Here is a 22,914-nt window from a genome sequence, read left to right as displayed (position 1 = left end):
CTTTACGGATTTACCTACAGGGCCACAGAAGTGCAAGCTTCCGCCGCTGTACTAAGAATTAAAGTCAGAGGCGGGAATGCGTAAGTGCACCCAAAGCAATTGCTGAAGCACTGAAGGAATCTCAGGAGACAGTCTTGGGGCCAGGAAGTGGGGATCCGCTAAATGCTTTAGAAACGTCACTGGGTGGGATAGGCAGGAGCTTAGGAAGCCTCAGTAGGGTCGCTATTTGCTCCCTGCTCCATTTCACTGGGTGGTGGTGGTGGTGTGGGGGGGGTGGGGGGGTAGGAGGGACCAGCACGACTTTGGAACCTGTTACTCTGCAGGCGTTGCAGTAACAGAGTGCAAAGTCAACTAGCGAGCAGAGCGCCACGGCCCCCCAGCCAGCCGAGCCCGGCGGGCTACCCCAGCCTTCAGTGCGGGGGTGCAGGGGCGGCCTCCCCAACACACAGCCCCCTCCTGGTCTCCGGAAGATCTGAGGAAGAAGGTAGCTGGCTGGGCGGGTCCCAGTGCGTAGCAGGAGGGTAGGGGGCAGGACCCGAATCGCTGAGCTTCGGGGCGCGTCACGGGCAAACGTTCCTGATTGGTCGGCCGCTGGCGGTCACGGACTAGGCGCTCTGGGATTGGCGTCGCCGGAGGCCACAGCCAGAGTAACCGGACTCCGGGCGGAGGGTTGCAGACCAAGTACAAGCGGCTGGAGTCCGCGCTGGCCTAAAGGGCAGAGAGGTAGCCCGGCCGGGTCGTGCCCACCATGCCCTACCTGCTCATCAGCACCCAGATCCGCATGGTGAGTTAGTTATCTGTCCGCTGTTCTTGGAAGTTGGCGTTGGGCCGGGGCCACGGCCAGGAGCATGGGGTGGAGGGAGAGAGCCGGGGGGCGGGGGGGGGCAGGACGGCGCTGCAGACCGCACATTGGTGCCTCTATCCAGGGCCATGCCCTCTGAAGGCTGGACCCGGAAGCTACCCGGGACACGCCCCCCGGCCCGCGGGGGAGGGAGGCTGTGGATCGAACCCAGGCAGGATCCAGGGACTCTGCGAGCTCCTGCGGCCCGGCGCCTCAAGGGCCGCGAAGGGGGCCAGGTGCATGTCCTCCCCGCCACCAAGCAAGCTGCAGGCGCCTGCGGCTCCAGTCCTACCTGCCTGCAGGAGATCGGAGACTCCGGGGGGACCCAGGAAGTTCCGGTCTCACACGTGCAGCATCCACTGCCCTACACAGAACCGCTATGCGCGGCATGGGGTGGGGACTAACCCAAGGGAAAGAGGTTTGGGAAAGGAAAGGATGAAGATGCTCAAACACCTGTGCCAAGTGACCTCACCCACAGCTACTAGCTGCACCCTTAGGCACTTCCAGGAAAAGCTCTCCCTGAGGCCTTAGGAAAGGAAGAGAAGAACCAGAGACAGCCCATGGGGTTAGAGGTTTAAGAAAACCAGGCACCATCAAAAGCCACGCCCCTTTTCAGTTTACTCTGCAAAAAAGAAGATGCTGGCCGCTCCAGGAATCCCCTATTAGTTTCTCAATATGACTGGGTCCCCCAGATGGGCAGCAGGATGTTTGTTCTTCTGCCCTCTCCCTCCCCAGGGCTTGGAGGGTCCATCAGAGAGTACCCAGCTCCCTTGGGATGCAGGAAATAGCAGGTGGGCTCACCATTGGACAGGAAGGGTCTTGGCAGTGTCACAGTGTTTTAAGAACCAGTTAGGGGGTTCCCATTGTGGGGCAGCAGAAACGAATAGACTAGCATCCGCGAGGACGAAGGTTTGATCCCTGGCCTTGCTCAGTGGGTTAAAATGATCCCATGTTGCCGTGAGCTGTGGTGTAGGCAGAAGATGCCACTCAGATCCTGTGTTGCTGTGGCTGTGGGGTAGGCCGGCAGCTAAAGCTATGATTTGACTCCTAGCCTGGGAACCTCCAAACACCCTGGGTGCTGCCCTAAAAAGACAAAAAACAAAAACAAACCCAAAACCAAACAGACAAAAAACCCAGTCAGCTGTGTAGTTGTTAAAATGTATGCTTCTGGGTCTCTTGACAAACCTCTAGAAGCACTCTTTAAGCCTGAAGCTTGGGAACTCAGTGATTCTCAGGCAAATAACAGTTTTATTGACATAAAATACATATAATCATAGAATTCACCAATTTAAAGTATACAATTCGATGGCAGTGGGTTTTGTTTTGGTTTATTGAGAATTATGCAACCATCACCATAGGCAACTTTAGGCTTTTCCATCACCTTGAAAAGAAACCCTGTACCTACACCCTGTACCTCAGCTGTCACTCCTCATTGCTCCTGGGCCCCTCAACCCCAGGTAACCACTCATTTACTTTCTGTCATAATATGCGGTCTCTTTCACCTACATGATGTTTTTAAGGTTCATTCATATGCATCAGTACTCATTATTTTTTGGGGGCTGCTCCCAAGGCATGCACAAGTTTCCGGGCCAGGGACCAAACCTGTGCCACAGCTGAAACCCAAGGCATAGCAGCGACAGCAGCAGATCATTAGCCTGCTGAGCCATCAGGGAATTCCAGTACTCATTCTTTCTTATTGTCAAGTAAAATTCCATTGAATTGCTTTACCACATTCTATTTATCCACTGTTCATTACTTTTGGTTTTCACCTTTTAGTTATCATGAATAATGCTACTGTGAACATTTGTGTGCAAGCTGTCCTGTGGACATATGTCCTCATTTCTCTATTCTCCAGGTGACTCTGATACACAGATACGGGTGATGGTGCCTGGCATGAACGTGCCAGTAGTTAGGTATTGCCCAGCTAAGAGGGGACAGGGAGCCCACACTGCTCAGTCTCATCACTGGTGGACTTCACCCCTTCCCAGCTTGTGTTTAGACCCAAGATTCCTTCCCTTCCTCTCCAGCCTTTAACTGAAGGTGGCTCAGAGCCAGCAGGCAGGGGAGGAAGGAGAGGTGAGATCATTTACCTCTATCTGGCAGCCAGCCAAGCAGCCACTGTGGCTTACCTTGCAGGAGGTGGGCCCCACCATGGTGGGTGATGAGCACTCGGATCCAGAACTGATGCAGCATCTAGGAGCCTCAAAAAGAAGTGTCCTAGGAAACAACTTGTAAGTAGTAGTATTCCTAAGGATCTTCTCCCTGCCAGCCCCGAGTCCTGCCCTTGTTCCTATTACACAACCACCAAGCCCAGGACAATGCCACTGCCCAGCCTCAGGGCCCCTCTGACTGCATCCTGGGGCTCTGTCCTCTGTAGGGTGGGCTCCATCTGCCCGCTCTCCCACAACCCCCCAGGCCTGATCTGAGAGTCTTCCCACTGGCCCTCCCTTCCCAAGAGAACCCCTGGACAAAGTCCCAGAACAGAGGCCAGGTCCCTGAGTACAGGACTCCCAAATGGGCTGCTCCTTGCCCTGTTCTCTCATTTCTAAGCTAGACCCCCCATGGAGGCAAAGACAGGCACCGAGAAAGGCCTCTGCCTTGAAGAGCTGGTTGAGTGACAAAGCTAAGCCCTAGAAACATGGGTCTTGCTTCCACTTCAGCTGATGCTTGGGGACTTGGCCACATCCCTTGGCCTCCTTCATAAGAGCTCCAAAGTCTAAACAGTGCCTGCTGCTTCCTTTTCTGTCCCTCGCTCCTTCCTACCCTGTAGGAAGGAAAAACCCTGGCTACACAGGCTCGAACTCCTGAGAAGAATCACCAGAGTTCCCCCCAGTTAAAAGAAGGCGGAGGAGGCAAGCTGGTCCCAGCCCCTTGGTCAGGGTCAGAGGGCTGAAGCCAACTCCATCCCTTTGCCAGGAGGTTTTTGTCTCTGACATGGCCAGCCCTTTATCTGCTCAATGGCCCTTTAGAACCAATTAACCCTGAAAGAAGGGAAACCAAGAATTCTCCATGCTAGGGAGTGGCACCCAGAGGAAGGAGCTCTTGGGGGCCAACCTTATCGTTCATGACTGTAGGACAGCCAGGCAGCAAGAGGGCAGAGGTCAGGGAGAGGAGGCCGCTCCTGCTGAATGGTCAGTAACCCCGGGCATGTGGGCCTGTTGCAGGTTCTACTATCTGGATGACATCGGGAAAGCCGCTTTACCCCTCTGTTTGCTCACTTATAAAATGGGCACAACTGTAGTACCTGCTTGAGGTTGTTGGGAGGAATAAATGAGATGATGCAAAGTGCTTAGCAGGTGAGGGGGCAGCGAATGCGTAGTCAGCTGGGCACCCAGAAAACCTCAGTCCCTGGTAGGAGTATCCCTGATCAGGCCTGATTTGCAGCAGAAACTGGGTCTGTACATGGGGCTGCACTGCGTACCTCCTCATACCACACTTCTTCTCTTGGCAGTTGTGAGTACTATGTCAACGACCCTCCTCGAATAGTCCTGGACAAGCTGGAACGTAGGGGCTTCCGTGTGCTGAGCATGACAGGGGTGGGCCAGACGCTGGTGTGGTGCCTGCACAAGGAGTGACCCTCTCACAATGAAGAGCGACTGGCACCCCTTCTTTGGAATGGCTGCCACGGGTGCCAACCCCAAGCCCCTGCCTCACTTACTATCCTGCCCGTTCTTCACAAATCGTCATTTTCCTCCACCCAGCACCACTGGCAATGAATGGCCTTCTCAGAAACCTGCCTTGGCCTGTGGGGGAGAGCAGAGCCCCTGGTCCTGGTGCCCCAGCTGCCCCTCCAGCTTCAGACCTGGTGCAGGGCCTGGAGGAGACCCTGTCCTGTGGCAGACTGAGGGGCTGGCAAGAGCCAGGCTGCCCCTGGCAGTGAGTTGGTTGTCCGCCGCATGGCATGGCTCCAGGACTGGGCAGGTGGGTCCTGCATAGCTAGTCCAAGCCAATAAAGAACTGTGATGAGTGGTTGCTCCTCTGCTCTTCTGGCCACTGACTCTCACTGCTTGGAGTACCTCCCTGGGGGTCTGCCCACTCCCCAGGAAGGACAGCCAGGCCTGGGTAGGGCCCTCCGAGGCAAAGCCCAGAAACTGGGGCCATGCACAGGGCAAGCCTGCACCCTACACCTATGTATGCCATAGAGGTAGACTCTTAAAAAAAAAACAGAAAGAAAAAAGAAAAGTTTATTGGTGATGTGTAAGAAAAGGGCTGTAGGGTGGGAAGGCTTGGGGTAGGAGGCTAGGTGGGCTGCCCCGCCTGCTCCTCCTGCTGCATCTGGGCAATCAGCTGCTGCCGCTCAGCGGCCTGGCGCATGCGCATCATGACGAGGCTCTCGTAGTCCCTTTCGGATAGCACTGAGCCCTGGAGGACAGAGGGGGGACAGGGAGGGGTCAGCTCACAGCCTCACAGACTCGGAGGCAAAGCTGCCACCAAAAGTCAAGGAAGGAGGACGTCCAGGAAGGGAAGGACCCCAGAACATCCCACAGTTCCAACTCACCCTTGTTCTTTCCGAGCAAGCAGGCCCCCGGCCAGGTTCTCTGCTGGCTCCCCTTCAGCCCATCTCAGTCAGCTGTCACCCCGGACTCACCTCCTCTTTCCCAGGCCCTTCACATCTACAGTCAGCTCCGGTCTTTTCCCGGTGAATCACTTCCTCACCCTCTAGCCAGGCCCTTGACTCTTTTCATTTCCTCCACCCCATGGCTTCTGCTTCTCACAGGCTTCCAGTGAAGGGGAGTTGTCAGAGGCATACAAGCACACCCTTCTCTGCCAGGTGGAGGTGAGAACAAGGCCCCCTCCCAGCTGCTCACCCTTCCCGTGGTCTGGCTTCTGCTGAGGATGCTGAGGGAGCCCTATCCTAGACATGGCCTCGCTCAGCCTCACCCCAGAGGCCAAGAGAAACAAGCAAGAGCCTGGCTTGCCTCTAAAAATACATACCAGGGCTCCTGGAGGGCAGGGCCCTGTGGCTCTTTCTTTTATGAACTTGTCAGCACAGTGTCAGGGATTAAAGGGTGTGATATTTTAATAATCAAAAGAATAATAAACAACTACCTGAGTGGGCCAAGGCTGTGGAGTGGAGGCAGCTCTACCAGACAGCCCTGAGCCACCAACCCCACACCCTGATAAGGTTGGCAGTGAGACTTAAATCACTTCCTCCCTCAGTGCAGATGAAGCTGTTTGAAGCCCAGCGGAACTGGCACAGGAGCAAGCCAGGCCAGGGGGCTGCACAGCAGAGAGCTGCTAAGCCCTGTTTCTGTACCTCCGGCCAGTGCACCCTTGTGGAATAAGCCAGGAAAAAAGTCTGGTGGTCAGTGACCCGAGGAACAAGAAAGGAGTGGCTGGGGTTAGGATGCCAGGCCTTGGCCAACTGGTTTGGACTCAGGGGTGTACGGAACCAGGAAGTGTTACTCAACTCAGATCCCCCTGCTTCTCCTATCAGCCCCACCCCTCCTCCTCTCTCCAGGGCTGGAGAGTTGCCCTCCCAGCCAGGCCTACGTCCTAGGCTTGACCCAGCCCCTTCCCCAGAGAGGGTCCCCAAATGAGGCCCAGGCAGCCTGATGGGAAGAACTGGAGGTAGTAGGACCTTGGCCCACAATTGTCCTTTCCCGCCCTGAGGCCATCCAGAATAAATGGAGGAAGGATGAGGAAATGGAACAGCCAGACTTGGTGTCAGGCCAAGGGGAGGGCAGTTCTCCCCTCTCCAAGGTAATGCTGCTCTGCTGAGAAAACCTAAAGTCACCCTTGGCATGCCCCAAGCCCAGCCCTGGGAGGAGCCAGCCCTTTATAGGCCTCCTTCCCCATCCCTGTAGGCTCTGCTAATGAGGGCCTGTCACCGGGTCCCAGGGCTGAGTCACCCACACCAGCATCAGGTCTCTCTCTTCCTTCCCCAACAATCATTCCACACACCTGCCTTTCAATTAACCCCACCTCCCTGAGCCCCACCCCAGACTTCTGGGGGCTGGGGGGCCAGGCCTGCCTGCGAGGGCCTAGGGCACAGGGGCTGCGAGGCAAGAGGCAGCTGGTGACACACAAAGCAGGGCTGCCCCTACAGGAGTCCCCAGAGGAATCTTACGCTCCCCAGTGCCCTGGGGTGTTGGCCGCGCTGCCCCAGTCCCTGCCTGCGGATGCTGCAATTACCTCAGAGCGTGAAACCGGGCTTCCCACCTGACTGAGTCAGCTGAAGACAACAACATATCTCCAGCGCACACTAGCACACAGCCAAGCCACTAGTCAGAGGCCAGGAGCCACGGCAGAGAGGCAGGCCCTGCGCTGGGGAAGGAGAAAAATCCACCTCTGACTGCGGGAGAGCTGCCCTCACTCAGGCTCCGTAAGTGCTCTTCCCTCCTCTCAGGGTTTTTCCACTGCCCTGTCAAGTATCCAGGTCACTCCAGTCCCTCTGGGAAACTCCCACCAGGAACTCCCAGTTCCCTGCTGTCCCAGACAAGATCACCCACTTCCGCGGACCTCTGCTCACCATCCAGGACACTTGTGCTGAACAGAAAGCTGGAGGCCTCTGCTTCTCACCATTCACTGCTCCAGCGGACCCGATGGTCCCCAGCTGCCCTTGAACCAGGCTTCTGAGGTACCAGGCTAGTCTGCTGGCTCCCTAGGGCCCCATGGAGACCTGGCGGAAAGGCTCCTTCCGCAGCGCCTCCTTCTTCAAGAGGCTGAGTCTGGGGCGGCCGAGGCGACTGCGGCGACAAGGCAGCGTGCTCAGCCAGGCCAGCACAGCCGGTGGGGACCACGAGGAGTATAGCAACCGAGAGGTCATCAGGGAGCTGAGAGGGAGACCTGATGGGCGGCGCCTGCCACTGTGGGGGGACGAGCAGCCCCGGGTGACCCTGCTGGCCCCGCCCAAGCCCCCGCGCCTCTACCGAGAAAGCTCCAGCTGCCCCAACATCCTGGAGCCCCCGTCGGCCTACACCGCTGCCTACTCAGCGACCCTGCCCTCTGCGCTCTCCCTGGCGGAAGCCCTTCACCAATACACAGAGGAGGAGCTTCTGGACACGCCCCCCTGCCAGAGGACACCTGCTCCGGACCTCAGTGATCCCTTCTTCTCCTTCCAAGTGGACCTGGGGATTTCACTCCTTGAGGAAGTTCTACAGATGCTGAGGGAGCAATTTCCCAGTGAGTCCAGCTTCTGAATGGGGGGCAGGTGGGCAGAGGTGGGGCAACGGGAAGAGCCTGAAGCCTGGGGACCCAGAGAGGGAGGGGACAGTCGTGGATTAAGAAAAAGGTAGGGATAGGAATCCTGCTTGCCCTCTGGGTCCTGAACAGTCCTCTGAGTCACGCCTGAGTGGAGGGACAGAGGTGCAGAGGCAAGTTGCAGATGTGCGGGGGGTGGGCACCTGCTGGCAGGAGCCCTGAAAGCAGAGAGCTGGGTTGGGAAAGGGAGGCCACATGGCCACCAGAGGGACCAAGGCCAGCAGGGGGAGGGCGGCATAAGGCATGGTCAGGGAATGGAGGACACACAGACCAGGCACAACAGCTCCCTCTGATACCACTGCCAACAGAGAGAGGTTACAAACAGGCTTGGGCAAAAAGTGTTCCAATCCAGGCTGGAGATGAAAGGAGGAGATCTCAGGAGAGAGAGGTGAGCCAGGCCCAACCTTGTCCAACATGGTAGCCACTAGCTACATGTCTCCGTTTAGCCATATATGATTAACAGCTACCACACTGAATGGCACAGAATGAGCGTTAACACTGTTGGAGAAAGTTCTGTTGGGCAGCGCTGGCCTAGACTATGGCCTGGGGCCTGGTGGGTTAGGGGAAGCATGTGGGGCCTGCGAGGGAAGGGGGGGCTGGCACAGTTGGAAGTGAGGCAGGAAGAGATGGAGAGTAACTCAGGAAAAAGGCCCAACAAATGACTAGCAGAGAAGGGGGCATGAGAAACTCAAAGTGCCAACACAGCTGCCTGGAGCACCCCCTGGAGCCCAAGGACGCTGGCTCTAGGGAATGCCAGCTTATGAAGGGGGCTTTGGGGAACTCCCAGAATTATGAGTGATGGGGGTCCCCGGGAAAGGCAGCAAAAATGGTGGCAGGTTTCCCTCCTTCCTGTGTCTAAGAGGCTATCAGAGGACTGGATTGGGGATGGACTCAAAGCTCCTGGCTATTATGGTGAAGAGGCACAGCTGGTCTCCAGAATCCTCACCAGGACTGAGAAGCTCTGCTCTGCTCACAACCTCTGATGACAGGGGCTATGGTCCCACCCCGAGGCCTGGAAAGAAGATCTGGAGCCAGAGCCAAACTGGCTGCATGTGGTTCTTTCACTCAGGCCTTTGCAGGCATGGCAGAAGGAGAGGGAGGCGTGGATGCACACTGCCTCCACGACCCAAACCTGTGGCCTTCCCTCATCCTGTGTGGACGTGCTGAGCTGAATGGCTCCCCCATGGGCACAGGAGATGATGAATAAAGTTCTGTATAACACAGCCTGTGGAGTGTCGACTGGGGCTGTGAAATGCTGAAACTTAATGGTGGGGAAATGGTCTCTAGAGAAGGGTCCTCAGTCAGGCTCAGACCAGTTCCTTTTCCTGCTCTGTCCGGGGTCTGGGACATACTCTAGAGAGCTTCTTATCCTCACAGCCTGGCTAAGGGGCATGTAGGAGGTGGGGGGAGGGCACGCCTGAAGCAATGGGAGCAGACACCTTGCTGACCCGAGGGGCATTCTTCTCCACAGAGGGGCTGGAACACATCAGCCTGAGGCTCCCACAGACTCCCAGGCACTTCAGAGAAAGGAGAGAGCCCTTGTCCCACCAAAATGGGGGTGGGTGTGACCAGGGCTGTGTGTGTGTAAGCATGTGCATGTGGCTGAATGTAAGCCTTTGAGGATCTGTGAGGACTAAGACCTGGCACTGGGCATGGGTCAGCTCAAGTCTGTGCTTCACCTCCAGTTGGGCACCAGGCAGCGCCTCAGTGTCGGCAGGGTAACCAGTGTCATTTCTAAAGAGGAGATATTTCCAATTGCCTGTAGGTCCCTGTCTGGGGCAGCCACAGACACACTTGGAAGGAAGTTGGGGAAGAAAGAAGAAAACCTGTCACTGGTCCTTTCCCTGAAGCACCGGGTCACCTCAGCACCAAACACTTCACACCACAGCCAAGCAACCTGCAGGCCAGGACAGCACCTTTGGGTGATGGTGAGAGCCGCAGCAAGAAGCCAGAGGGTGAAAAGTCAGGTCTAAGAATTCCCGGCACTCAGAGAGGAAAGGGAATCACGTCGTCCTGCTTGGCTTGGCGGACCTGCTGGTCTCACTGTATTCCCCATGACCAGGATTTGTGGGAAAGGGCCCTGAGAAGAGCCCGAACAGGAAAAGGTGTCCTGAAGCCTGAGCAGGCTCTGCTGGGTGAAGCCTGGCTCCTTACCTGGGATGCTCCTGGGTGGCTGGGGCCCATCGAACTCTGGGGCCGTCCCTCCAACCAGGAAATCTTCAGAGGGTTATCGACCAGGCCCACTTCATTCTGGACAGCCAGCTCCTGTCAAACACAGCATACAGTCCGGGTCCCATCATTCCCATCAGCTACAACTGGTTCTACCCCCATGGAAAAAACCAGAACCAGTGCTCTCATCCTCCAAGCCAGGTGGAGCAACCTTCACAGGGCAGTGTGCTGAAGCTCAGACCCTCCTTGTGGGCCTCATGAGCCATCTGACTGGGGAGTGGAGGAAGGGGAGAAGGCAGTGCGTGGCCCCAACATGGAGGGACACTGGCTCCCAGAGGGAGGACATACGGAGCCTGGCAGCAAGAAATGAAGCCATCCCTGGAACATCCTCCCACCCATCCCTTTATTCGCTGTGCCTCCACTCCCGAGAGCTGGAGGGCCCCTCTCTGCGAAACCTGGGCTCTGAGCTGGCCCGGAGATCCCCTGGGAGTGTGGATACCTAAGCTCACAGGGCCCACAGAATTGGGTTCCTCCCCTGGAACAGAAGGGCTGTCTGAGGCCCCTAAAGCCCCACATAGCACTTACCGCAGCCCTGACGGTCGCAAACTCCACCACGGCAGTGCCTGCCTTCTTACTGGAAAGTACCAGGTTGAGCACCTCTCCATACTGTGAGGATAAGGGGGTCCCAGTAAGCATGGCTCAGCCTTCAGGGTGGCCCAGCTCACGCCAGAGACAAGCCTGGGCTGCCCTGAGGCCACTAGGCCATTATCAGACAGAGGATAACCTCTCATTGCTAGGTTCCTAGATAGGGTAGATCGGAGATGGGAAAGAAAGGTATTTTTTCCAAAATACAGAGGACAGCAAAGGAGAGCTGGGCAGAGGTGGAGATTTAGACCTGCAGAGATGTGCAGCCACCTCGGTGAATGAAGGACACGAAGAGGACAGGGCTTTGGTGCCAGATGCCAACTCCCTCTCTCCCCACAGACCCGGCCAAGCCCTTTGCTTCCAAGGATGGCCAGAGCTAGACCTGGCTGGAGTGGGCACATGGCAACATGGGTGACTACAGGGCCGTGGCCTGGGGAGAAGTTTCTAGACTGTCCTTTGGTCTATGACACAGAAAAAAAAAAGGCAGGAGCTGTGAAGGAAGGTTAGGCCTGGAGATCCTGGGGTTTGGGCTGATGTGGGGCCTCAGGTGATGGGTAAGAGGGAAGTCAGCAGGGCAGACCTTTTGTAAAAGCCGCAGGAGGACATCTTTGGAATAGCCACCTTGGGACTCGGACTCCTTTGTGCTCTTCCACTTGAGCTGGAAATATAGCAGTGGGTGTCGCCATTCAACACTGACCTTCATCCCAACAGGACCAGCCCCTGCACCCAAGCTTTACAATCTGAGAAGACACCCCATTGGTCTTTAAGACACAGGTAATCTAGGGGGCACCCCCCCAAAATGTGTTCCCCTTGAAAATGGACAGGCAGGTGGTCTGCTCACCCACAGCCATGCTTCTAGCCCTAATGAGGCTCTCCTTTAGGGCCTCAGGGAGGGCAGCCCTGCAGCCTTAAGAGCTAAGAGCAGCCTTTCCCAGCCAGCTCTGACACCTAGGCAGTGGGAGGATGGAAGGGTGGGGGTAGTGGTGGGGCTCCCAGAGATCCAGCATCCCCCAGAAGCCCTTGTTCCCCCAAAGCATTTATTCTTGCTGAAGAAGACAGAAGGAGGTGTGAGGTGGCCCGGGGATCCTACAGGGCTCACCTTTAGCTTGGGGGTTCCTTTGCTTTCAAGATTTTCTGTCATTCCTAGAAAATTTAGAAAATAATTCCAGGTAAGATAGAATACGAGGGAGTCAGTGGTTCTCCCAAAGGAGAAACAGCCCAGGGCCAGAAGGACTTAGAAAAGGTCATTCCTGACCAGGGACAGTATTTGCCCTGCCCTGAGTAGGGTCTGGTAGGGAAAGTAGAGGGGCCCCCACCCCGAGGAGCTGCCATCTTGGGGGCAGCTGCCCAGATGCCTGAAGGCCATGGTCAGCATTCTGCCCAAGAAGGGCTGTGAACACCTCTGGGGGCAGGAGGCAGAGGTAGAGACAACACAGTTCTACTGAAACAAAGTACCCCAGAGCCCCCCCGCTCCACTCCACTGGGTGATCGGCTCCAAAACAGAGCCAGCTCTGCTTGGGACTAAAGACCAACTGGGCCAGGAGGTCTCAAGAAGGGTGAAAAGCTAATAGGCCCCAGAGAACTGGAAGGAAGAAGGGACAGGCGGCATGTGTCCCAGTGGGATGCCTCCGGGGTTTCTAGCAGGTAGAAGCTTGCACAGCAGCTCCTCTAGGCAGCCAGTGTGGCCACTATGGGCTTTGGGAGCTGCCTTAGAGGGGAAGGTGGGTATGGGGGACGGACTCTCACCTCTCAACCTCTGTTCCCGTTCCTGTCGGATCTGCTCCTGGATCAGCCTCTGCTGTTCCTCCAGCTGCCGGGAACCCTCTTCTCGCAGGCGTTCGATCTGCAGGGTGGGGGTTGGGGAGGGTGACAATTCTGTGCAGATCCAGTTCCAGGTTGGCTCACCTTGCAAAGGTCCCTGGGACGTTCCACCTGCAAGCTGGGCTCAGCCACCTGCAGGTAGGACAAATTACCCAGATCCCACGGAGAAGGTGGACAGGGCTGCCCTCCCCAGTCATGGCAACTCCTGGGCCCACCCGTCACCTCCTCCTGCAGATGGTCACATGGCTTGGATGCCCACCTCTTGTTCTAGCGTCCTGGCACTCCGGCTCTCCTCCTCCTCCTCGCTGCCATGGGTCTGGGCCTGCAGCTCCCTGGCCTCCAAGTCTAGGCACAAGGGTGGAATGACCCGATGTCTGGTCTAAGTAGTTTCTACATGTCCCTGGCCCACCTGGCTCTGGCTGCTTCCCAAAGCCTCACGCAGGATGAACCCACCCAGCAACCCTGCCTGCCACCTCCATGCGCATGAGCTCCCGAGTTCATTTCCATTGAGAAAAGTCATCACAAGGAAGGAGAGGCTCCAGCTGAGTGGTCAGGGTCTGGGAGAGTTACATCAGCTCACAATGACCAAGCTGGTTCTCTAATCAGTGAACAAGGTATGGGTGGGTGCTTCTGTTAGCAGCCCAGGGCTGTGGGTCAGAGCTGCCAATGGGTGGAGCTGCTGGCTTCTCTTCCTGTAGTTTGGCACTGCAGCCTGACCTGCGACCTTGTTTTTGCTTACATGTTCTTCCCACCACTGAGCTCGGGTTCCTGCCGTCTCTTCCACCTCCCCTTCAACTCACATAAACAGAGCCTCACCGTGGACCTGGCTACAGCTGCTCCTATGGGCAGCAGCCTCCATGCAAGGACATCACCTCAGGTCCAGGAACCCTTCCCACTTTCTAAGAGGAACCCGCTTGTGGCCCCCTCCCAGGCCAGCTGCCGGGGCAAACACTTCTCTCAGGTCTGGGACTCGCTACCTTCTTTTCTGTTCACTTTACTTACCTAAACTCTTCAGGTTTGTTTGGTTGTTTTTGATGGATGTACTCGGATGGTATATATACATATTAAATATATGGATATCAAAACAGGCAAGGAAAAGGGGAGAAAAACCAAATAAAGAATACCCGGACCAGTCTTATGGGGTTAGTGAAGATGTTCTAAAATTGATTTCCAATTACAGTTGCACCATTTGGTAAATTTACTAATAATCACTGAATTGTTCACTTGAAATTAGTGGAGATAAGATAAACAGAATGTACATCAATAAAGCTATTTTTTAAAAGATGAATGCCCAGATCTCTTTGGATCCTGCAGAGGGGATTTCTCAGAGTGAAAGCTCTGTGCCAAAGAGAGCTGCTATGAATGAAAAGTTCCAAGAGGGCGTGGCCAACACAGACAGTGACTGGATCCATGCTGTACAGGTTCACATCCTGGCTCCAGCAAGTTCTTATCCTTTTGGTGCCTTAGCTTCTTGTAAAAAATGGGTTTCAAAGAGTTCCTGTTGTGCCTCTGTGGGATCCTGACTAGTATCCATAAGGATGTAGGTTCAATCCCTGGCCTCTCTCAGTGGGTTAAGGATCCAGTGTTGCTGGGAGCTGTGGCATAGGTCACAGATGTGGCTCAGATTCTGAGTTGCTATGGCTGTAGCATAGGCCAGCAACTGCAGATCCAACTCAACACCTAGCCTGGGAACTTCCATATGCTGCAGGTGCAGCCCTAAAAAAAAAAAGGGGGGGTGGGGTTTCATAACACCCAGCTCCTTGGATAGATGTGATAATTAAAAGAGGCAGTAAAACATGTGTCACAATGCCTAGCTAATAGCACATCCAGTCATTGTTATTATTTCTAAAACTGTCCTTTAAGAGCCACCCTAAAGGTAGATAGGAAATGGTTCTGCCCAGAGCCAGGGCCACAGAGCTCTGAGTTGCTGGAACTGAAGCTGCAGGAAGAAAGGTGGAGGAACTGGATGAAAATGGTCCAGGGAAACCGCAGGCCACTAGCACCATGCTATCACCTACCAAGCTTCACTTTCTTCCTTCTTTCATCAAGTTTCTGGGTCCTCTCTGCTGCCTGCTTCTTGGCTTTCCTGACCTTGTCATATGCAGCCTGGCAGGAGAAACGAGCAGAGGGGAGGTGTCAGCCGGGAACCCACACAGAGCTGGCCATCTCCCAGGCCTTGTTATCAGCCCCAGAGTCGTCAGCTGGCAGCCTGGTGACCGGGTCTCCAGGCTGGGACAACAAGGACCTTACTGCACAGCTGGGTCTAGAGGATAAAGCACACAGTGGTCTCTAAATTCAAGGACAATTCAGATGGAAGAGGATGCACTTACCCTGGCAGCAGCATCGGTCAGTACCTCCAAGGCCTGAGAAAGCTGGTGGAAGAGTTCAGCTAAACATAGGGATCAAAAAAAAGAGAAAGGAGAAAAGTCAAGTTAGACTTGGTGATGATGTGCTCCCTAAAAAAGCACCTCAAAGAAGCCACAGGGTGCCAGAAAAGTAGACATCAGCAGATAACAGCCCAGGAAGGATGAGCACATCAGCAAGTGACCAGGTGCCCCTAACCTGTGAAGTGCACCCACGGGGCCCAGCTCCCAAAGCCAGGCTGAGGGTGCGCTCAACACCACACCCCAGGGGGTCGGTTTACTTCTCTCCGTGCCTATGAGAGGCTCACCTGCTCTGGGATTATCCGGATTTTTGTCTGGGTGGCAGGAGAGGGCCTTCTGTCTATACGCCTTCTTCACCTGGAAGAGTCAAGATTTGGTTATTCATTTGGTTCATTCACCCCAGGACGGACAAGAAAATGTTGCTAAGGTGATAAGGGAAATCCAGGGACTGCTCTCCATCACTAAAAGAAAGGCTGCCACACTGAAACATCACCTCACAACCACAGAGAAGATCTGCAGCAGAGGCAAAGGTGGTGGAGGGAGCCAGCACTGTGGCAGAGGGGCAGACCTGCTTCCTGCTGGGTCCCCTACCTCACTACTGTGGGCTCCTGGCAGGGGCAGGTTTCCCTCCAGTCACCTGGAAACAGGCACTCTCCTGCACTCGGTGTAATGGAATGTAAACTGGGGCAATCTTTCTGGAGCAAAATTTAGCCAATAAAATTTTAAATGTACTTTTCCTTTGACTTTTTCTGGAATTTGGACTTGTGGAGGCATGCCAAAATAAATATACAAGGATGTCCACTAAAACACAGTCTATATTAGCTCTCAAGTAGAGCCAACCAAAATCTCTGACAATAGGGAGACCTGCAAAAAAAAATTCATAGACGAAGTCTGTATGTGCTGACTAGGAAGATCTTCAAGTCCTTGTCACAAGGAAAAAAACTGTAAATACAGATGGTGACAAGTAGCAAATCATTATGTTGTACATCTTTAACACAATGGTATATGTCAATTGAACCTGAGCCACCACAGAGACAATGCCAGATCCTTAACCCACTGAGCCACAGTGGGAACTCCTACTTGGCATCTTGGGAGTACTGGGATGTGAGTTCGATCCCCAGCCCAGCACAGTGGTTTAGGGATCTGGTGTTGCCACAGCTGTGGCTTGGGTCACAGTTGGGGCTCAGATCTGATTCCTGGCTCAGGAATTCCATATAATGCAGTGAGGCCACAAAAGAAAGAAAGAAAAAAAAAAAGAAACAAATAGCAAATCATGTTGTACACCTGAAACTAACACAATGGTGTATGTCAATCAAACCCATGCTACCACAGAGACAACACCAGATCCTATGCCACAGCAGGAACTCTTACTTCTCAATTTATACTTTCCTGAGCTTCAAATTTTCAAACCTTAAACAATTCTTACTTTATTATCTTTTTTGGATAACAGAGGTTATCATGATGGGGAGGCTACGGTCCATTTTTATTTTTATATTTGCACTTCTCTGTATGAAAAAGAAAAAAAGTTGGTTTTTCTTTTTTTGGCCACATCCATGGCATGTGGAAATTCCTGGGCCAAGGACTGAACCTGTGCCACAGCAGTGACCCAAGCTACAATAGTGACAACACTGGATACTTAACCACTAGGCCATTAGGGAACTTCTAGGTACTATTTCTGATGTTAGTAAATATAAACAAACATAGCTACATGATTCTCTTTTATATATTCTCCACTCATAAGGGACAGCAGAGCACAAAATCCCAGAATCTGCTCTTTGCTTCCAGAGGCCTTGCCCTCACTTCTACCTGTACACCTTCCCTACTGTTCAAACCTCTTGGGAGGAGGAGCCCCTAGACTCAGAACGTCTACCAGTAGCTAAGCGGACTTTGCAAGCTTCCGGGAGGAAACCAGTGTGCTAAGTAAGGGTCTTCAGAGGCAAGCAGCTAGCACCTCCAGGGGAGGGCCTGTGGGCAGATGCTTAACTCCATTCCCACCTACAGAGCCCGGGAGGGCCAGCAGTCACGTAGCCCAGGACCGCTGGGGTTGTGCTGCCATCTGGTGGGCCAAAGCTAGCACCACACTTTCACCTTGGCGAGGCCAACCAAGCCTTTCTAGCTCTCCCGGCTGAGCCTGGAAGCAGGAACCACTCCCAGGACAGGCTTTGAGCAGAGAGGGCATAGAGGGCGTAGACCTTCCAAAGGCCCACCTGTGTTCACCCCCCACCCCAACTTAGGCCTTCACCATTAAAAAGTAATGACAACAATAACAAAATCTATCTCTGTTTCCACTATTTAAAAAATAAAAATAAGGAAACAAGAGGTGATAGTTTTATACACAGTCTTTTTTTTTTTTTTTTTTTTTTTTGCTTTTTAGCGCCACACCTGTGGCATATGGAGGTCCCAGGCTAGGGGGTCGAATTGGAGCTGCAGCTGCCAGCCTACACCACAGCCACAGCAACGCGGGATCTGAGCAGCATCTGAGACCTACACCACAGCTCACAGCAACACCGGATCCTTAACCCGGTGAGTGAGGCCAGGGATCGAACCTGCCACCTCGTGGTTCCTAGTCGGATTCGTTAACCACTGCACCACGACAGGAACTCCCTCAAATCAGTCTTTAAAGGCATAGGGGGCTGAATAGTCTGTGTTTTAAGATCCTATTAGAAAAAATTACAAGGTGAAGACAGGATTAAGATGGCAGAGTAGAAGGAATGAAGCTCACCTTCTCTCATAAAAGCAAAAAAAATGAAAACCAACTGCTGAACAACCTTCAACCAAATAGACTGCAAACTATCAAAAAAGATATCCTACTTCAAAAGACAAAAAGGAGGCCACATCAAGATTACACGATATAAGCAACCCCATACCTGCTGGGTGGGCAGCCCATGAACTGGAATGTAACTGCATCACAGAGACTTACCCACAGGAGTGAGAGTTCTGAGCCCCACATCAGGTTCCCTGCCTGGGGATCTGGCATTGGGAGGAAGAGCCCCCAGGGCATTTGGCATTGAAGGCCAGGGGGTATGTGTGCAGGAGCTCCATAGGACTGGGGGAAACAGAGAATGAATTCTTTTTTTTTTTTTTTTTTTTTGTCTTTTTGCTATTTCTTTGGGCCGCTCCTGTGGCATATGGAGGTTCCCAGGCTAGGGGTCGAATCGGAGCTGTAGTCCCCGGCCTACACCAGAGCCACAGCAACGCAGGATCCGAGCCGAGTCTGCAACCTACACCACAGCTCACGGCAACGCCGGATCGTTAACCCACTGAGCAAGGGCAGGGACCGAACCCGCAACCTCATGGTTCCTAGTCAGATTCATTAACCACTGCGCCACGACGGGAACTCTGAGAATGAATTCTTGAAGGGTGTACACAGGCTTTCATGTGCACTGGGTCCCAGGGCATAGCAGAGACTCAATAGGAATCTGGGTCAGACTTGACTGCAGTTCGTGGAGGAGCTTGTGGGAAAATGGGGTGACTGGCTCACTGTGGGGGAAGGACATTGGAGGCAAAGGTCTGGGGAATAATAATGAGCATGTGTTCCTTTAGATGTGGCCATTTTGGAAAAATCCGGTCCTACCCATCAGGGCTGAGAAGCCCCAGGCCAAACAATTATCCAGGTGGGATCACAGCCCTACCCATCAGTAACCATATTGCCTAAAGAACCCCCAGGCACACAACCTGGGCCTTCACCCAGAGACAGAGCCCCACCCACCAGAGGGATAAGAATCAGCTCCACCCACCAGTGGGCAGGCACCAGTCCCTCCCATCAGGAAGCCTGCAGCAAGCACCTGTACCAACTTCAGCCACAAGGAGGGGGACATCAGAAGCAAGAGAGGCTACAACCCTATTGGCTGCAAAAAGGAGACCACACCAAAAAGCTAAACAAAATAAAAAGGCAGAGAATTATGACTCAGATAAGGGAGCAAGAAAAAACCCAAGAAAAACAGCAAAGTGAATGGAGATTATCAAACTCCATGAAAAAGACTTTAGATTGATGATAGTGAAGATGATTCAAGACCTTGGAAATAAACTGCAGGCAAAAATTGATAAATCACAAAAAACAATGAGCAAAGAAATACAAGATTTAAGGATTAAGCAAGCAGAGATGCAAAATACCATAAAAAAAATTGATTAGAAGCAAACAACAGCAAGAATACAGAAGGCAGAAGAATGAATAAGTGAAGTGGAAGACAGACTAGTGGAAATCACTGATGGGGAACAGAAAAGAAGATGAAAAGAAACAAAGACAGTCTAAGAGAACTCTGAGACAATGTTAAATGCAAAAAAAAAAAAATCCATTTTATAGGGGTGCCAGAAGGAGAAGAGAGAGAAAAAGGGTTAGAGAAGATACGTTTAGAGATAACAGCCAAAAACTTCCCTAATATGGGAAAGCAATCACTCACTTAAATCCAAGAAGCACAATGAGTACCATATAAAATAAACTCATGGAAGAATACCCCAAGACACATATGAATCAAACTCACCAAAGACAAAGAGAAAATATTGAAAGCATCTAGGGAAAAGAAATAAATAACATACAAGGGAACCCTGATAAGGTTACTGACTGATTTTTCAGTAGAAACCCTGAAGGCCACAAGTGAGTGGCATGATATACCTAAAGTGATGAAAAAAACCTCTAACCAAGATTACTCTACCCAGCAAGGTTCTCATTCAGATTTGAAGGAGAAATCAAAAGCTTTACAGGCAAGCAAAAGCTAAACCACTAAACCAGCTTTATGACAAATACTAAAGGAACTTCTCTAGGTGGAAAAGAAAAGGCCACAACTTGAAACAAAAATACTACAAATGACAAGGCTCACCAGTAAAGGCATACATATAGTAAAAGTAGAAATCGTGCACACACAAATAAGCTACCAAAATCAGAAATCTTGAGATGAGGAGGGTACAAATGAAGGACACTGGACATGCACCTACAATTAAGAGACCAACAACTTAAAACAATCTTGTATATATAGAGACTCCTATATCAAAACTTCAGGGTAGGAGCTTCCATGTGGCACAGCAGAAACAAATCCAACTAGGAACCATGAGGTTATGGGTTCGATCCCTGGCTTCACTCAGTGGGTTAAAGATCGGCATTGCCATGAGCTGTGGTGCAAGTCACAGACGTGGCTCAGATCCGGTGTTGTTGTTGCTGTGGCTGTGGTGTAGGCCGGCAGCTGTAGCTCCAGCAGATTCGACCCCTAGCCTGGGAACCTCCATATGCCTCAGATAAAAGCAAAAACAACAACAAAACAAAAAACAAACAAAAACAAACTTCAGGGTAACTGCAAACCAGTAATCTACAAAGGAAACACACAAATAAGAAAAAGCAGTCCATACAACACTAAGGATAATCATCAAACCAAAAGAGAAGAGAACAAGAGAAGGGAAGGAAAAAGACCAATAAAAACAAATCCAAAAGTTAATAAATTGGCAATAAAAACATACATATCAATAATTCCCTTAAATGTAAATCGACTAAATGCTCCAACCAAAAGACATAGACTGGCTGAATGGATACAAAAACAAGACTCATATATATGCTGTCTTCAAGAGACCCACTTCAGTTCTAGGGACACAGAAAAACTGAAAGTGAGAGGATAAAAGAAATTATTCTATGCAAACGGTAACCAAAAGAAAGATGGATAGCAATACTCATATCAGACAAAATAGACCTTAAAATAAAGAATATTATAAAAGACAAAGAAGGAAATTACATAATGATCAAAGGATCAATCCAAGAAAAAGATATAACAATTATCAATATATATGCACCCAACACAAGATCACCTCAATATATGAGGAAACTGCTAACAATGTTAAAAGGAGAAATTGACAATAACACAACAATAGCAAGGGGCTTTAATACCCCACTTACAGCAATAGACAGATCATCCGGACAAAAAATCAACATGGAAACACAGGCCTTAAATGATGCATTAGACCAGATGGACTTAATAGATATTTATAGTGCATTACATCCAAAAGCAGCAGAATACAAATTATTCTCAAGTGCACATGGACTATTCTCTAGGACTGATCATATTCTGAGCCACAAATCAAGCTTCAGTAAATTTAAGAAAACTGAAATCATATCAAGCATCTTTTCTGACCACAACACCATACAACTGGAAATGAACAAGAAAAAAACTGCAAAAAACACAAACACATGGAGACTAAACAACATGCTACTGAACAACCAATGGATCACTGAAGGAATCAAAGAGGAAAATAAAAAATACCTAGAATCAAATGACAACAAAGACTCAACAATCCAAAACCTATGCGATGCAGCAAAAGCAGCTCTAAGTTGGAAGTATATAGCAATACAAGCCTACCTTAGGAAACAAGAAAAAGCTCAAATAAACAACTTAACTTTACACCTAAAGCAACTAGAGAGAGAACAGACAAGAGCTAAAGTTAGCAGAAAGAAAAAAATCATAAATATCAGAGCAGAAATAAAGACAACCACAGGAAAAAAAAAATCAATGAAACTAATAGCTGGTTCTTTGAAAAGATCAACAAAATTGATAAACTCTTATCCAGACTCATCGAGAAAAAAAGGGAGAGGACTCAACTCAATAAAATTAGAAATGAGGAGTTCTTGCTGTGGTGCAGCAGAAAGGAATCCGATTAGTATCCATGTGGACGCAGATTCAATTCCTGGTTGCATTCAGTGGGTCAGGAATCCTGTGTTGCTGTGGCTATGGCTGTGGCCAGCAGCTGTAGCTCTGATCTCAAACCCTAGCCTGGGAACTTCCATATGCCATGGGTGTGATTCTAAAAAGCAATAATAATAATAATAATAAAATAAAATGAGAGAATGATGCCCCAGTTATTTAAAAATAAAATAAGGAGTTCCCGTCGTGGCGCAGTGGTTAACGAATCCGACTAGGAACCATGAGGTTGCGGGTTCGGTCCCTGCCCTTGCTCAGTGGGTTAACAATCCGGCGTTGCCATGAGCTGCGGTGTAGGTTGCAGACTCGGCTCGGATCCCGTGTTGCTGTGGCTCTGGTGTCGGCTGGTGGCTACGGCTCTGATTAGACCCCTAGCCTGGGAACCTCCATATGCCGCAGGAGCGGCCCAAAGAAATAGCAAAAAAAAAAAATAAAATAAAATAAAATAAAATAAAATAAAATAAAATTAGAAATGAAAAAGAAGTTACAACAGACATTACAGAAATACAAAGGATCATAAGAGACTATTACAATCAACGGCAATAAAATGGAACCTAGAAGAAATGGACAAATTCTTAGAAACTACAATTTTCCAAGACTAAACCAAGACAAAATAGAAAAGATGAATGGACTAATCAATCACAAGTACTGAAATTGAAACTGTGAATACAAACGTTCAACAAACCAAAGTCCAGGACCAGATGGCTTCACAGGTGAACTCTATCAAACATTTAGAGAGGCATTAGCACCTATGCTTCTGAAACTATTCCAAAAAATTGCAGAGGAAGGAACACTCCCAAACTCATTCTATGAGGCCACCATCACCCTGATACCAATACCAGACAAAGACACCACAAAAAGAGAAAAGAAAATTACACGCCAATATTATGATGAACATAGATGCAAAAATCGCCAACAAAATACTAGCAAATTGAATCCAACAATGCAAAAGGATTGTACACCATGATCAAGTGGGATTTATCCCAGGGATGCAAGGATTTTTCAATATTTGCCTATCAGTCAGTGTGGTCCACCACATTAACAAACTAAAGAATAAAAACCATATGATTGTCTCAGTAGATGCAGAAAAAGCTTTTGATAAAATCCAACACCCATTTCTGAGAAAAACCCTCCAGAAAGTGGGCATAGAGGGAAACTATCTCAACATAATAAA

The 22,914-nt window shown here is 51.2% G+C and overlaps 3 protein-coding genes across 5 annotated transcripts in view; 2 read left to right on the top strand and 1 right to left on the bottom strand.

The window, feature by feature from the left end:
• The first annotated feature begins 638 nt into the window (after window positions 1-638).
• GCHFR (GTP cyclohydrolase I feedback regulator) lies at window positions 639-5,018 on the top strand. The gene is given in 3 exon segments (NM_001243443.1): window positions 639-784; window positions 2,978-3,072; window positions 4,293-5,018. Coding segments are annotated over 3 exon segments (255 nt in total). The 5' UTR covers window positions 639-748; the 3' UTR covers window positions 4,417-5,018.
• Window positions 5,012-22,914, bottom strand: part of DNAJC17 (DnaJ heat shock protein family (Hsp40) member C17) — a 42,612-nt gene continuing 24,709 nt past the window's right edge. The window contains exons 2-11 of one of the 2 annotated variants that reach the window (XR_014814387.1): window positions 15,351-15,420; window positions 15,010-15,068; window positions 14,698-14,785; window positions 12,939-13,024; window positions 12,605-12,811; window positions 11,958-12,001; window positions 11,439-11,516; window positions 10,799-10,879; window positions 10,199-10,309; window positions 5,012-5,203 (exon numbers count right to left, since the gene is read on the bottom strand). Coding sequence is in view for 1 of the 2 variants with exons in the window: in XM_001929383.5 (XP_001929418.1) it covers window positions 5,081-5,203; window positions 10,199-10,309; window positions 10,799-10,879; window positions 11,439-11,516; window positions 11,958-12,001; window positions 12,605-12,701; window positions 12,939-13,024; window positions 14,698-14,785; window positions 15,010-15,068; window positions 15,351-15,420 (837 nt within the window). In the remaining variant the exon portion in view is untranslated. The remainder of the gene's footprint in view (window positions 5,204-10,198; window positions 10,310-10,798; window positions 10,880-11,438; window positions 11,517-11,957; window positions 12,002-12,604; window positions 12,812-12,938; window positions 13,025-14,697; window positions 14,786-15,009; window positions 15,069-15,350; window positions 15,421-22,914) is intronic. The other variant, XM_001929383.5, reaches the window with a different exon arrangement.
• C1H15orf62 (chromosome 1 C15orf62 homolog) lies at window positions 5,231-13,961 on the top strand. 2 transcript variants are annotated; one of them, XM_005659744.4, is made up of 2 exons: window positions 5,231-7,966; window positions 9,810-13,961. In XM_005659744.4, the coding sequence occupies exons 1-2, from the start codon at window positions 7,456-7,458 to the stop codon at window positions 9,890-9,892; spliced, it is 594 nt and encodes a 197-aa protein (XP_005659801.2). In that variant the 5' UTR covers window positions 5,231-7,455; the 3' UTR covers window positions 9,893-13,961. The 2 variants fall into 2 exon arrangements, with proteins under 2 accessions (XP_005659801.2, XP_084830790.1); XM_084974664.1 differs by lacking the exon at window positions 9,810-13,961 and having other exon boundaries at window positions 5,231-9,267.

Source organism: Sus scrofa, chromosome 1 (genome assembly GCF_054392235.1).
Source record: "Sus scrofa isolate SSC_HxYL_T2T_F1_AM1 chromosome 1, Sscrofa_HxYL_maternal_Yorkshire_Landrace_v2.0, whole genome shotgun sequence".
In the NCBI taxonomy this organism is placed as follows: domain Eukaryota; kingdom Metazoa; phylum Chordata; class Mammalia; order Artiodactyla; family Suidae; genus Sus; species Sus scrofa.
This window is presented reverse-complemented; position numbering and strand designations above follow the sequence as displayed.